Source organism: Lolium rigidum, chromosome 7 (assembly GCF_022539505.1).
Source record: "Lolium rigidum isolate FL_2022 chromosome 7, APGP_CSIRO_Lrig_0.1, whole genome shotgun sequence".
In the NCBI taxonomy this organism is placed as follows: Eukaryota; Viridiplantae; Streptophyta; class Magnoliopsida; order Poales; family Poaceae; genus Lolium; species Lolium rigidum.
The window spans coordinates 25,977,531-25,992,395 of record NC_061514.1 but is presented as its reverse complement, the minus strand read 5'-3'; the positions used below and the strand labels follow the sequence as shown (position 1 = coordinate 25,992,395).

At 43.9% G+C, this 14,865-nt stretch overlaps 1 protein-coding gene across 1 annotated transcript; it reads right to left on the bottom strand.

Annotated features, from left to right (window-relative positions):
• Positions 1–10,808: 10,808 nt before the first annotated feature.
• LOC124669164 (aspartate--tRNA ligase 2, cytoplasmic-like) lies at positions 10,809–14,829 on the bottom strand. Its single transcript, XM_047205842.1, has 10 exons — positions 14,320–14,829; positions 13,988–14,098; positions 13,702–13,815; positions 13,022–13,312; positions 12,829–12,939; positions 12,692–12,745; positions 11,419–11,498; positions 11,224–11,339; positions 11,038–11,152; positions 10,809–10,935 (listed from the first exon to the last, which is right to left on the bottom strand). Exons 1-10 carry the CDS (start codon positions 14,827–14,829, stop codon positions 10,809–10,811), a joined length of 1,629 nt encoding a protein of 542 aa, XP_047061798.1.
• Positions 14,830–14,865: the final 36 nt, after the last annotated feature.

Here is a 14,865-nt window from a genome sequence, read left to right as displayed (position 1 = left end):
TACAAGTGTCTACGGTAAAGCGCATCCGTTGATGAACGAGAGGTGGAAACACTTTTGACTACTCCGTCCCACTCCGGATCTTATGGTTAACACGGGTATTACGGCACAAGAATCACTGGACGACATTTGTTGTTAATCCTAGATGGATAATAACCCTTGCAATGGAACCTCCACCATATCAACACAATCCATGGTTCCATTGCCCACCACATAGTCATATTCATAGTTATGAAAGTAGTGGTTTTGGTTTTTATGCAATAGTGATAACCATAGTACTTTGCAAGTAATTTGATAGAAATACTCAAATGACATGAGCAAGCGATGAACTTGCACTGAACAACTTGCAAAGTTTTGCAGTTGGATGGTGTGGACTGACCCTTGTCCTCTGGTTCTGAAAAATAGCATCATTGTCCGATAAGGGCAATGGTTAAAGAAACAATTATGCATGATTCCAGTTTAGGGTTTGTTCCCCCCCCTTCCGATGTCGTTATTATTTCATGTAAGAGGTTGTTACTAAGAATTATTTGAGGATACTTTATTTAAAGTAAAATACAACCTTGAAATGTTGTCAAGGTGTTTTTAAAGTCCAATTGCAATAATGGACTTATTTTCATTATAGAAAATAATATGTGTGATTTAAGTTACTATTTAAATCATTAAATTAAGATTTATTCTTAATTGTCTTCAAAAATTCTCTTTGGTATTTTATTTAAATAGAGAATTTTATGCTGATTAGTTTTCATATTTTTAATTATTTTTTTAGAGCTATTAAACATTTACTATTGATTTTCAAAGTTTCTGGTTTTAATGGATTTATGAAAAGACCAAATTGCCCTTGGGCCCCACCTGTCAGGTGGCCCAACGGGTTAGGTTGGCCGACCCACCTGGTCCGGCCCAACCCACTCACTCTCTTCCTCTCCCTCTCGTGCGCGACCAAACCCTAACCCTAATCCCCTCTCTGGCGATTTGTTTCGCCATCGCCGTTGACGAGGGATCACCTCGCCAATGCCTACGTATTGTAGACTTGGGTTTCGGGAGAGAGCGACGATGGAGATTCCGGGAGCGAGATTAGGCACACGACGTACCCAGCTTCGGGTCCCCTCGGTGGAGGATCCCTACGTGCTGCTAGCAATCCACTATATGATCATATGTATGTTTACAGGGTGCCGCCGTAGGCGGAGATGTGTTGTCTATATTCTGTCTATCTGCTGTCCTCCTTCTTTCGGGTGCCCTGGCTAGCTTTATATATGCAACCAGCCTAGGGTTTTACAAGAGTCCTAGTCGACTACTTCTTCGGGTTGCCTTGTTGGGCCTTCTCCATATTGAGTCTTCTCTATATTGGGCCGAGCCAGGTATACTAATAATGGGTACCCGAAGGGTATACCCATGTCAGTAGCCCCCGAGTTTATAGGGAAGTCGAAGACTTGCGTAGAAACTCCAAGCATAACCATCTCCGAAGTCGAAGAAAATAAAAGGCGAGGTCCATGCCATAGATCATGTGTAGCGTAGATGATGTCAACGATTCTCGAAGTTAATTTTCTATCGGGTGCGCGGCAGCGCTCCCGATGGGAGTAGCCCCCGAGTCTATGGGCAAGTGCTTGCACTTGGGCATAGACTCAAGTTGTACTACTCGATGAAGAACTTAACTATATTTCTGGAAAACTTGATGAAATCCATGTGCTCCCGATGGGAGTAGGCTCCACTCGAGTCGTAGAATCGAGTTGAGTCTACAAACCTTAATTGTCGTAGATGCTGTCGAAGTTATCTTTCTATCGGGTGCGCGACCAGCGCTCCCGATGGGAGTAGCCCCCGAGGCTACATCCAAGTGTTTGGACTTGGGTGTAGGCTCAACTTGCTTTTAATCGATACCACAATTTTTCCTCTTTCTTGTATCTTATCGGGAGGGTGAACAATACTCTCGATAAGAGTAGCCCGAGCCTATGGGCAGGTGCTTGCACCTAGACATAGGCTCAAGTTGTACTACTCGATAAGGAACTTGACTATATTTACGGGCGCAGCCCTCTTTTTATCGACTCCAGGCCGTTGCTATTTTTATTTGACATCCATATCTATATTGTACGGGGATAATGGTAATTGGGGCTAGTTCATCCGACGGATCGGGTACTAGTTAACTGCTCTAGTGGCAATCCGCAAAAACCTACTTCAAGATCACGTCCCTGGACATGATCTCGGGATACTTGGTGTTAACTCGACGAGTGCCGCTTAAAGGTCTTACCATTCGTCGAGTCCCAGGTCATGTTTTATCGGGTACCTAACGCGTCGCGTTAGGATTTTTCTTCGTATCCGTTGATACGGAAAAAAAGTAGCAGAGCGCGGTCTTTGGCGATGCCACGCCACACGGAGACGGACCCGGGGTCTTACCTTCGCGAGTGTTGCGGCATTCGGAGATTATTCGCGACTTTGGCGCTCTGAGAATATTTTGTCAAGTGCCTTGTTCGGCTGATGCAATGACCCATTTTGCGGGTTCTTCTATTTTTTCTCTCGGGCTTGATGAGACAGCCGAATATATTGATTTCTTCTATATTGTCAGGTTCATCACCGATGCTCTTGCTCGGAAGAATATGACGAGTCAATGGACCCGAAGATTTGTCCATCTTTTTTTTTTTTGTTCCTCCTTGATGAAAATTTCGTCGAGTTCCTCCTCCAGGAAAATTTCTTCGGGTCCTCTTTGAGGATAATTCTTCGGGTCCTCCCTGAGGACAATTCTTCGGGTCCTCTTTGAAGATAATTCTTCGAGACCTCCTTGAGGATAATTCTTCGGGACCTCCTTAAAGATAATTTTTCGGGACCTCCTTGAAGATAATTCTTCGGGACCTCCTTGAAGATAATTCTTCGGCACCTCCTTGAAGATAATTCTTCGGCACCTCCTTGAAGATAATTTTTCGGCACCTCCTAGAGGATAATTCTTCGGCACCTCCTTGAAGATAATTCTTCGGCACCTCCTTGAAGATAATTCTTCGGCACCTCCTTGAGGATAATTATTCGGCACCTTGATACGTCTCCAACGTATCTATAATTTCCGATGTTCCATGCTTGTTTTATGACAATACCAACATGTTTTGTTCACACTTTATATCATTTTTATGTGTTTTTCGGAACTAACCTATTGACGAGATGCCGAAAGGCCAGTTGCTGTTTTACTGCTGTTTTTGGTTTCAGAAATCCTAGTAAAGAAATATTTTCGGAAGCGGACGAAATCAAGACCGAAGGCCTTATAATTCCCGGAAGCTTCGGGAGCACCGGAGAAGAGTCGGAGGGGTGCCAGGGGGGCCCACACCACCTGGCCGCGCGGCCCAGGGGGCGCCCCCTATGGTGGCACCACCCCGTGGCCCCTCCGACTCCGATTCTTCGCCTATTTAAGCCGTCGTGACCTAAAAACATCGACAGAAAAGACGGACCTCCGAGAAAGACTCCCGGGGCGCCGCCACATCGCGAAACTCCAATTCGGGGGACAGAAGTCTACGTTCGGCACCCTGCCGGGACGGGGAATTGCCCCGGAGCCGTCTCCACCGCCGTCTTCACCGCCATCTTCACCGCCATCGCTGCCTCCATGATGAGGAGGAGTAATCCACCCCGAGGTGAGGGCTCAGCTTGTAGCTATGTGGTTCATCTCTCTCCCATGTACCTCAATACAATAATCTCATGAGCTGCTTTACATGATTGAGATTCATATGAGTTTTGTATCACCACTATTCTATGTGCTACTCTAGCAATGTTATTAAAGTAGTTCTATTCCTCACTTGCACGTGTGTAAAGGCGGCGAGTGTGTGCACCGTGTTAGTACTTGGTTTATGCTATGATCATGATCTCTTGTAGATTGCGAAGTTAACTATTGCTATGATAATATTGATGTGATCTATTCCTCCTACATATGCATGAAGGTGACGAGTGTGCATGCTATGCTAGTACTTGGTTTAGTCTTTTGATCTATCTTACACTAAAGGTTACTAAAATATGAGCATTATTGTGGAGCTTGTTAACTCCGGCATTGAGGGTTCGTGTAATCCTACGCAATGTGTTCATCATCCAACAAAAGTGTAGAGTATGCATTTATCTATTACTGTTATGTGATCAATGTTGAGAGTGTCCACTAGTGAAAGTGTAATCCCTAGGCCTTGTTCCTAAATACTTTTGCTATCATTTGCTTGTTCTTGTTTCTTTGCGTTACTCTTTCTTGCGTTACTACTGCTTGTCCTTTGTCTGGGCAAAGCACTTTTACAGTTGCCGTTGCTACCACTTATTCATACCACTGTATTTCACTATCTCTTCGCCGAACTAGTGCACCTATTAGGTGTGTTGGGGACACAAGAGACTTCTTGCTTTGTGGTTGCGGGGTTGCATGAGAGGGATATCTTTGACCTCTTCCTCCACGAGTTCGATAAACCTTGGGTGATCCACTTAAAGGAAAACTTGCTTTGCTGTTCTACAAACCTGCGCTCTTGGAGGCCCAGCACATCGTACGGGAAAGGAGGGGAACGTAGACATCACCTCCTTGAAGATAATTCTTCGGCACCTCCTTGAAGATAATTCTTCGGCACCTCCTTGAGGATAATTCTTGCGAAGCTCCGCCGGAGTTCTCCACCGCCACCGACACCACGCCGTCGTGCTCGTCGGATTCAAGAGGAGCTACTACTTCCGCTGCCCGCTGGAACGGGAGGTGGACGTCGTCTTCATCAACAACCGAACGTGTGACCGAGTACGGAGGTGCTGCCCGTTCGTGGCGCCGTGATCAAGATCTTCTACGCGCTTTTGCAAGCGGCAAGTGAACGTCTACCGCAGCAACAAGAGCCTCATCTTGTAGGCTTTGGAATCTCTTCAAGGGTGAGACTCGATAATCCCCTCGTTGCTACCGTCTTCTAGATTGCATCTTGGCTTGGATTTCGTGTTCGCGGTAGGAAATTTTTTGTTTTCTATGCAACGTTATCCTACACTTCTTAAGGATAATTCTTCGGGTCCTCCTTAAGGATAATTCTTCGGGTCCTTCTTAAGGATAATTCTTCGGGTCCTCTTTGAATAAAATTTCGTCGGGTTCTCTTTTGAAGAAAATTTCGTCGGGTTCTCTCACGATTTTATCGGGTTCCTCCCTGAATAAGATTTCGTCGGGTGCTATTTTGATTTCGTCGGGTTCCTCCCTGAAGAAGATTTCATCGGGTTCTCTTTTGATTTCGTCGGGTTCCTCCCTGAAGAAGATTTCGTCGGGTTCCTCCCTGAAGAAGATTTCGTCGGGTTCTCTTTTGAAGACAATTTCGTTGGGTGCGCGGCCAGCGCTCCCGATGGGAGTAGCCCCCGAGGCTATGGTCGGGTGCGCGCATCCGGACATAGGCTCAAGAACTTGTATAATTTGCTTTCTCCTGCACAAATAAAAAAATTTTTTCTATCTTTTCCTTGACTCTCTTTTTTGCATGCGGTGTCAGATGCTCAGATTCGATGATATGTAAAGTGAATATATGCCACGCAGCCCCCAAGTGTCGGGTGCGGTGAAAGTAAACGATAATCAACTTTGTGCAAAATAAAAGAACACTTAGCTTTTTGGACACGACGAAGTCGATGCATGATGAAGTCTTTGAGTACATCGAAAAAGTCGAGCCGAAATAGAAACCACCAAATTAACGAAAGTGGATACCACCAAATTGTTGATGAAGAGATAGCCGAGCCCCCGAGCACTGCTGGGGTGATGTCACGATTATTGCTTAGACGCCGTGTCACAGTTGTTACTCGGGGCAAAGTCGTTGTCGAGCCCCCGAGTGTTATCCGTGTCGCCGAAAGAAGGCCATTAAGGATGAAATACTGAAGATGAAGTCCGAGATGAAGTACTTGAGATGAATCCATACACCATCAAATATGAATCATATATTGAAGATGAATCCGTTGATATCATAGAGGATGAATCCATTGACCCGAAAAATCCATTAATAACCATATAAGATGAATCCGTTGATACCATATAGGATGAATCCATTGAGTCGAAGAAAATAATTTCAGTAATAACCATAGAAAATAAATCCATTGACCCGGAAACGCATCGGGTAATATTGTATAAGAGTGAACCAATAATAACCCGAAGAGAACCGATCCAGTAATCCGAAGAAATTAAATCCACTGAGCCGAAGAAGATAAAGCCACTAAGTCGAAGAAAATAATTCTACTGAGCCGAAGAAAATAATTTCACTGAGCCGAAGAAGATAATTCCATTGAACCGGAGAAGATATTTCCACTAAGTCGAAGAAAATAAATTCACCAAGTAACCGAATATATTTGTGATAACGAAGTAATGACGCAATCCCGGATGTCGGGTGTATTTTATTGTAAAGATGTAATAACGCAGCCCCCGAGTATTTGAGTGTGACGAAAGTAAATGATAGTGAACTTTTGAAAGAGGAACACTTAGCTTTATTATCAGGTGCGGCGGAGCCTGACATGTAATGATGTCATGCGGCGGACATAGTCGATTGTAGTCGTGCGGCGCCTGGTCGGAAGTAATCAATGAAGATGACGCAGTCGATGTAGAGGATCCACGACAAGTGAACCCCCAAGTGGCGAGTGCGCGACGGCGGGTGCGGTTGTCCGAGCGGAGTAGTCGAAGGTTTGTTTCAATCTATTATTTTTGCATCGAATGTTCGTCGCTGATAAACTTGTTTGGCTTAGATCCTGCTGGTTCATCTGTCGGATGACGAGTTCGCCATAACGGGTGTGCGTAATAATATCGGCTTCGCTGAGTTTCCGGACGTGTGGACTTGGACATGCGAGAGACAAGAGATGAAAGACAGCGGATGTCAGATCATCCACCGATCCGTGAGCTAGTTGTTGGCTTGACTAGAGAGCTCATCCATGCACTGCTTATTTATTTTATCTCCATTGTTGAATCGATCAGCCAAAACCAGGCGACGTGGTAGTCTTCAATAATTGATTAATGCCGGTCACTTCTGGCTAGGACCCAGACATCGGGACTTGATGCGTCTTTGTATTGGAATTGAACTTGTACAAACTGGGATCAAAACCTGTCACGTTCGGGCCGGCCTCATAGATGGATACGCGCGTGGCGCAAGCAGTCAATCGAAACACGGCATCGTCTCGTGCTCGGCGAAATCAGCGTGGAGCCTGTGGAGCCCCAGTCGAAATCTTTATTTCTGCTCTTTGAATAATAACTGTTGTGATCCCGACGATACACATCTTCTCTCTCTTTTTTTTATCGCGTTGTATGGCACCCCTGCTTTCGGTAACCCACCAAGATCGCAACTCGACGGTGCAGAATCGAGCGGCCGCTCCGGCCGGGAATTTCTTCTGGTTGCATCAGATGCGTTCCTATTGTTGTTGATGACGAAGGATCCCGCCCGGATGACAAAATCCAGTCGCCGCGATTCCCACAGACGGCGCCAATTGATGAGGGAACACCTCGCCAATGCCTACGTATTGTAGACTTGGATTTCGAGAGAGCGACGATGGAGATTCCGGGAGCGAGATTAGGCACACGACGTATCCAGCTTCGGGTCCCCTCGGTGGAGGATCCCTACGTGCTGCTAGCAATCCAGTATATGATCATAGATGTGTTTACAGGGTGCCGCCATAGGCGGAGCTATGTTGTCTCTCTCTCTCTCCCTCCCTTATTCCGGGTGCCCTGGCTAGCTTTATATATGCAACCAGCCTAGGGTTTTACAAGAGTCCTAGTCGACTACTTCTTCGGGTTGCCTTGTTGGGCCTTCTCCATATTGGGCCGAGCCGATCCAGGTATACCAATAATGGGTACCCAAAGGGTATACCCATGTCACCCGTATCGATGCCCGTATCGGGTGTCGGTGGATCCTCCTAGTCAAATACGTTCACCATATGCAAATGAATATAAGATCCAACACACAAAAACACCAGAACTCGCGAAAACCTGACCTTCGGAGGGATCTGGAGGGGGGACTAGCAGAGGGCTTCGATCCGTGCAACCACGAAATTCCTTGAAGGGTCAAGCATCATCTTCATCCTCGCCATCACCACCGTTGTCATCAACATCTACACCCATTTACCTCCATTCTTGTTGCAATCCATATGTGTACCATGCATATTATTATGGTGTTGATTACCTCCATGAGTGAGTAGTTTGCCTTGTTCTTCGGGAGATGGAGAAACCCTAGCAATATTATGATGTGAAATAAAGATGATTCATTCATTAATTTATGATTGTATGTATTAGTTATCCCTCTTGATCTTGTGTGAAGTCGACCATACAAGATTTGCCTTCGGGACAAGAGAGGGAACTACTCTTGGGTAGAGGGTTTTGTTGAAGATGCTATCTGACATGTCGCATCGGATCTTCATTTCACCTATACAAGGGGGGTATGAGGAGACTCACTGAACCTATCCATAACCACGAGGAAACCCTTAATTATAGTTGGATTGAAGTGCTGACTATCAATCGCTATGGTGGTTACGAGGGATGACAATTCATGGCTGATCCGTTGTCATCCAATTATGGAGCTCCACCCCATGCATACACCTAAAGGAAATGCATACACCTAAAGGAAGGGATAGATTATTCTAATTATGATTAATACCTTGCTAGCGGTGTATCCGCACCTCCCTCAGAATTCTTTAGCTTATTGCAGTTTCATCTACAAACATTCATAATCCATTCCTAGGTTGGAATCTCTAGTAATCTAGCATTTAGTTTACTCAAACACAAACACTCTCAAATACTCTCAAAGCACTCTTACTTGCATTAGTAGGCTTAGCATAAATAAACTCTAATAAGTGTAATTAGGAGCATTAAGACCCTTTTGCAATCTAGCTCTTCGTGGTTCGATACTCTTACTTCGAAACTAGCTATAAACGAACTGTACACTTGCAGTCATTACCTGCCCCCGCCTCAACCACGCAGGGGATCCTACTCCCCGCTTTGTGCGGCCTCCATCAGGGGTGCCGCCTGAAGGGGCTGGTTCATGGGCCGCGCAGAATGCGGTAACACACGTCTTTTTTCCCCTTCTTATGTTCATATTTAAAATTTTAAAATGTTCAGATTTATAAAAAAATCAAACTATAAAAATGTTCTCATTCAAAAAATGTTGAAATTTGAAAATTGGTGAATTGAAAAAATTTTGAAATCAAAAAAATGTTTAAACTAAAATGTTCAGATTTGAAAAAATGTTCAAATCTGGAAAAAGTTCAAACTTGATTTTTTTTATTAAATGTTCAAAAATAAAAATTGAAAGTTTAAAAGTTCAAAAAGTACTGATCGGGAAAACTGAAAACCGTAGAAACCATAGAAAAATAGGAAAACCGGAAGAAAACCCGAAGAAACCGGAAAAAATAGGCAGAAACCCTAAAAAAACGAATGCATCTCACCGCCTCCGATGGGCCTGGCCAGCACTCGTCCGCTTCTGGCGGCCCCGATGTTGGGGCCACAATGAGCGACGAATAGAAATCGCCCGACCACGCGCACCGGTCTGCGCCCTGCACGCGATTTGCTTGCACGCTAGGAAGACGCGGTTTCGCTTAAGACTCTCATGCCCTCGCTAGCTTTGTGCCATTGGTTGTGTACCTTATCCACTCCCACCTACCCTTTCCCTTGGCTATAAATAGGCACCTACGCCCATTCATAGAAGGGAGGCGTGATGATATGAAGAACTAGATTTATTCCTCTACATCCCATGTGGGAATTCAACCTCTTTTAGACACAAATATATAAGTTGTATCAATACCATTTTTATGTAATTGGTTTTTTCATTTGTATGATTCTATGAGTTCTATGTCTCTTCTGATTGGGAACTACTTAGTTGCTACTCTTTTATACTTGTGATTCTAATGATTGCATACTGATCTTTCTCTCGGAGATTTTACCTTGTTATTTGTGTGTTGAGTTCACCATGTCCTTCGTTCTTCATGTTCCCCTCCATGTTCCCATTCGATTCTTGGTCAATTCGTGAAGATTGGGTCAACCCCGTAGGCTTAGCCCGAATCACTAGATGTATGAAGTACACCAAAACAACTTGCACAACATGGATGCAAATAAAAAGTGCTACCGGTTGGGCTAAAGACAAAGCTTGCTCTCGAGCGCGGCAAAACAAGGAAAGCTATGGCCGCCATGGTTATGCATGCTTTTTGGAAAATTTGAAAAGAGCGCAATTCTAGAGCTTTTCGGCATCAATCATCGACAGCTTTTCTAGTCATATCCAGGATTAAGGAGGAAAGAGTTTGGTGTTTGGCTGGGGGCATGTTTTCAGGCAATATAATTCCAGAAGAGTAGACTCCCAATTCTTGAAGTCTGGCTTTCATACGCATTGGCCTCCAAAACCTTCTTCATAATTAATGAAGTGAAAAATCTTTTGCATTTTTTCAAACAAACAAAAAATGCTGCTGGGTAGACGGAAAAACCACCAAAGGAAACTGGTAGGACAGCAAGCAAATATAGCTAGCAAAGCCTACATAAGCATGAAACGTTTCTTAGATGAGATGGCATATCACATGAGGTAAAAAAATATAGGATCATGCCAGCATTTTACTGAACAAGCCAATTATTCTACTTCGTCAACATGAGTCTTCTGGACCTGCACAATGACAATACTTAAACTGATTTCCCCAACTCTAAGGATACGTCCTAGTTGCTGATGTCCACCAACACTTGACAACATACTCTTGTTGATGCACAGTATAAGCCACCGCACAGTGACACAGGCGCGCCACCTCCTGTCTGCTGCTGCCATAGCGCATGTCCCCAGAGCCCACTTACAGGAGAAAAATCTAGCTGGAATTAGTTCCACGAGCATGAAAGCATGGGCACAAGCTGTATGTCTGACAAAAGAAACTTATGGCGTGAGCCTCTGCGGGTCGCGAGGGAAAAGCGATGTCTTCCTGATGTTGTTAAGCGCGCAGAAAAGCATCACCACTCTCTCTAACCCGACACCGAAACCGCCATGAGGAGGAACACCATAACTGTAATTGTCAACACAGGTGGATTTAAGTACAAAGGTGAAGAAAAACATGTATTAGTATTCCCATGGATTGTTGCAACTTATATAAGGGTGCAGAACGAACCTGAATGATTCAATGTATGATGATATAGTACTCGTATCAATTCCACACTCGATTGCACGTTTCCTCAGCAACTCATGCGTGTGAATTCTTTGAGCTCCAGAAATGATTTCCTCGCCTGTCATAAAAAAGAATTGGTTCAATATCAGACTTGCAACAACAAGCACCGATCTAGACTGAAATACCCACCTCGGATGAAGACATCGAAAGAGTTACTGTAAGCAGGGTCCTCATAGCAAGGCATGGTGTAGAAAGGGCGCACGGCCAAAGGATACCGATAGAGGATGAAAAATTCTGTGCCATACCTATATATATAACAGAAAAGTGATATAGTTGAAATCTGAAAAGTGATATAATTATACAAGTGAAGTAGACTCCACATACTTCTCCTTAACAAGCCGACCAAGTTTTTTCTCAGCTTCAGTGTTGAGGTCACTCATAGGTTCGATTTCAGTTCCAGCGTCCTGTCAAACAGTCAAATAATCTATGTTTAATCTTTTACCATACTCATAGCTGAGTTTTCGGATAACTTAATTTCTTCATATTAGTTTTATTCTGATATAAAAAAGATGCCAAGCAATGTTTTAGGTAGCTAGACACTGAAACTATTTGAAAAACTGGTTTGCTTGAACCCAATATCCAAATAAAAATTCCATGCTATAATGAAGTAAGTTTATGTAACATACTTGTTCAAATAATCATCAACCGAGTGCACATTTCCAACTTTAGAAGTGTTAAGAATAAATCTGGATCTTGAGTTTTAGAAAAACAATACTATTATCTCATAGCATAAGATTCATCTCCTGATCACCAGTAGATCTTGTTTCATTGCAAAATAATAATAAAAAGTAAATTTTGTATAATCTCAGTAAGTTCTGCAACCAATAAACCATTCATTTTCTGACAGCATACACCTAAACAAAAGTTAACTAACCATTGGAACAAAAGAAAAACTTCCTCAAGACTCCTACTGAATTTTTTTCTCCACAAGTAAAGTTCACCTTCCACACTATATGGATCGACTTGAATGAGTTTAAATTCTGAATGAAACAATAATTTTTTAGCAACGATAAGCGTTACACTGAGACTGGAGAAAATTTATCGATAAATTATTCAAAAGCACAAAAGCACCTAAAATGTAATTCTTTTTACAGATAACCAAGAAAGCAGTCTGTTGATGATGCCAGAAAATGATACCAATTTCTAACAGATCACGATTATATCTTGTTAATAACACAATTCATCGGATACAAATCCAACAAGTTAAACAATACTATAATACTGTTCAAGCTGTAGGTGACAGTTGGTCGATAACATTGGCTAAAAATTTTGTTGACACCTGAAATTGGTGAGAAAACATGCAAAACGTCACAATATATCAATTTATGTGCTGTCATGTTTAGGATTCTTCTGAAGAGTGAAGACTATACCTTCGAGACAACTATTAACAACAGTACAGTAGTTTTGTTTTTGTTTCACAGGATTCTCAACTTGGACGGGTTCAATCAAAATCGCAAGCAAACATATAGTGGGGGCTGGGGGTATTGAAGTTCTAACGTCACTCATACAGTGAGGATAATACCAAAAACGCATATTGTATAAGAGCAAACATCACTGTTGCTATAAAATAGCCACAAAATCGACTAAAATTTAGTACCTTCAGCATTTGAATCCCTTCCTCGTACGTTATCTTCAAGGTTTTCTCAAGGTACTGCATAAATAGCAGAAGTTGAAACAGTAGCTTGAGCAAAGCATACAGCTTATAACACAAAATAATAAGGAATAATGTTTTACCTTGAGTGGTTCAAATGGATACTGCTTGTTTATTATCTCGAGTAGATTCTTACAATTTTCATTCAAGTGTTTGAATATTGCTACGAATAAGCCATCTATAATATCACAAACCTGTGTACAAAAATCAGTACTTGGTAACACTCACTTCAATAAATGAACTAGAGATTTTCTTTTCCTTCAAGATCTTCCTTACCTCAAAGTAATGCTCATTAATCTCCATTTCTGCATCTAGTCCAGTAAACTCACACAGATGCCTGTGGGTGTTTGAATTCTCTGCTCTAAATATGGAACCAACCTCAAACACACGGACAAAACCACCAGAAATACACATCTGCTTGTATAACTGAGGAGACTGGGCTAAACAAGCAGGCTGGCCATGGTACTGTAGCTCGAATACAGCTGCACCGCCTTCACTTGATCCAGAAATCAACTTGGGAGAGTGGACCCCAATAAAACTCTTTGAGTACAAATATTCTCTGAATATCTGCAAGGGTATTCAACAATGGTTACATGCATGGACCAAAAGAAGAAAAGAAACACTACACATGCTACATACATACTAATAAAATATAGCTGCATAGCTCGACGTTGATGTTTTAGCCACGCGTATTCATAAATGTAACCAGCATAAGCATAGTTTTAGCCACTCGTGCAATCCGACAAATACTGAAGATCGACGTTGAAGTGCCTTTTGCTTAATAGGTGGAGAACTGGAGATACTAAGCTGAAAGAATGAACAGTGACTGGATCTTTGTATAACAACAACTAAGCGCATGGTGTGCTAGCCATAAGACAGTATGCTACTACTTGGTACAGAAGAATATCATATGACAGGAACGATAACATTGAGTAGAAGCAAGGACAAATGCTCACCATTTCAACTTCGGATTGGATACGGAAGGTTGCCTGGTTCGTGGCTGTCCGCAGCTCGACAACTCGATAGTTCAACCCTGTGTCCTGGAGAACACGCACAAGCTTCTCCCCGTCCTGCAATCATGGCAAGAGTAATCTTAAACCCTAGGATGATCATAAGAAGAATCATAGACAGGAAATATGAAGTGCCGGGAAACAATAATCATTGAGTGCTTCCATCCCCACAAAAAAAAAGTTGAGTGCTTCCTGCAAGGGAAGCAAAACGGAAGCAAAGGAAAAGACATACCTGCTCAGCCTTCTCAAATTCTGCTTCACTACGGACTGCATCCTCGAGGTTGAATGGAAGTGCGGCGATCGCCCCGCTGATGCAGTAGACCTTCCTGACCTGAATCTCCACCTGCCGGTCAAAACGAGCACAGATACAATTTATTAGCCCAAAGAAACCAGAGATTTAACGCGCATGCACTCAACGATTCGGCATGGCAACAACCATTAAAAACATATAAAGGAGGCTCCAAAACCACCATCTAACATGATTTATTCACCATCTAACATGATTTATTCGCCGTGCACCGCAGATGATAGGAAACAACAACTTATTTGGCCCAGATGGCTGACCTGCTGTGTCGTAGACTTGAGGGGCTCCTTGGGGACGGAGACGACGCCCTCGACGTCAATGACGCTCTCCCTGCTGAGTGAGGTGGCGAACCGCACCATCTGCGTGCTGACGCCGGCGTCGGCGTTCGCGACGAGCACGCACTGCACGGTGCTCATCTTCTTGCGCAGCACGATGAAGGTCATCTTATTGCTGACCGGGCGGAACCTCTCCGCAAATCCGCGGACCAGCACGGAGCGGCCGGCCGCGGCCTCGTCGAGGTCACCGATGTCGGTCCAGGACCGGCCGGGGATGCCCTTGGACTGGATCTCATGGTAGCCGTAGTTGGCCGCGAAGGGGTCAGCTTCTACCGCCTCAAACTTTTCGGTCTTCTTCCCTGCCTTTTCAGCCTTCGCAGCCTTTGCGGCCTTCCGGGCCTCCTTGTTGAGCTGCTTCTTGCTGATCGTGGCGGCAGAGAGATCGGCCTCGAGCTCCTCCGTGGAGGGGGACGCCGGTGGAGGCGGAGGCGACATCGCGGCGGTGGGAAGGACTGATCGATAGGGTTTACT

Bases quoted from the DNA above. Each gene is read 5' to 3' on its own strand.
- LOC124669164 (XM_047205842.1), bottom strand. From the start codon at position 14,829: ATGTCGCCTCCGCCTCCACCGGCGTCCCCCTCCACGGAGGAGCTCGAG. The intron at 13,313-13,701 runs GTGAGCATTTGT...ATACCCTTGCAG, and splicing joins TCCAATCCGAAGTTGAAATG to ATATTCAGAGAATATTTGTA. The intron at 12,940-13,021 runs GTAAGGAAGATC...TTTTGTACACAG, and splicing joins TTAATGAGCATTACTTTGAG to GTTTGTGATATTATAGATGG.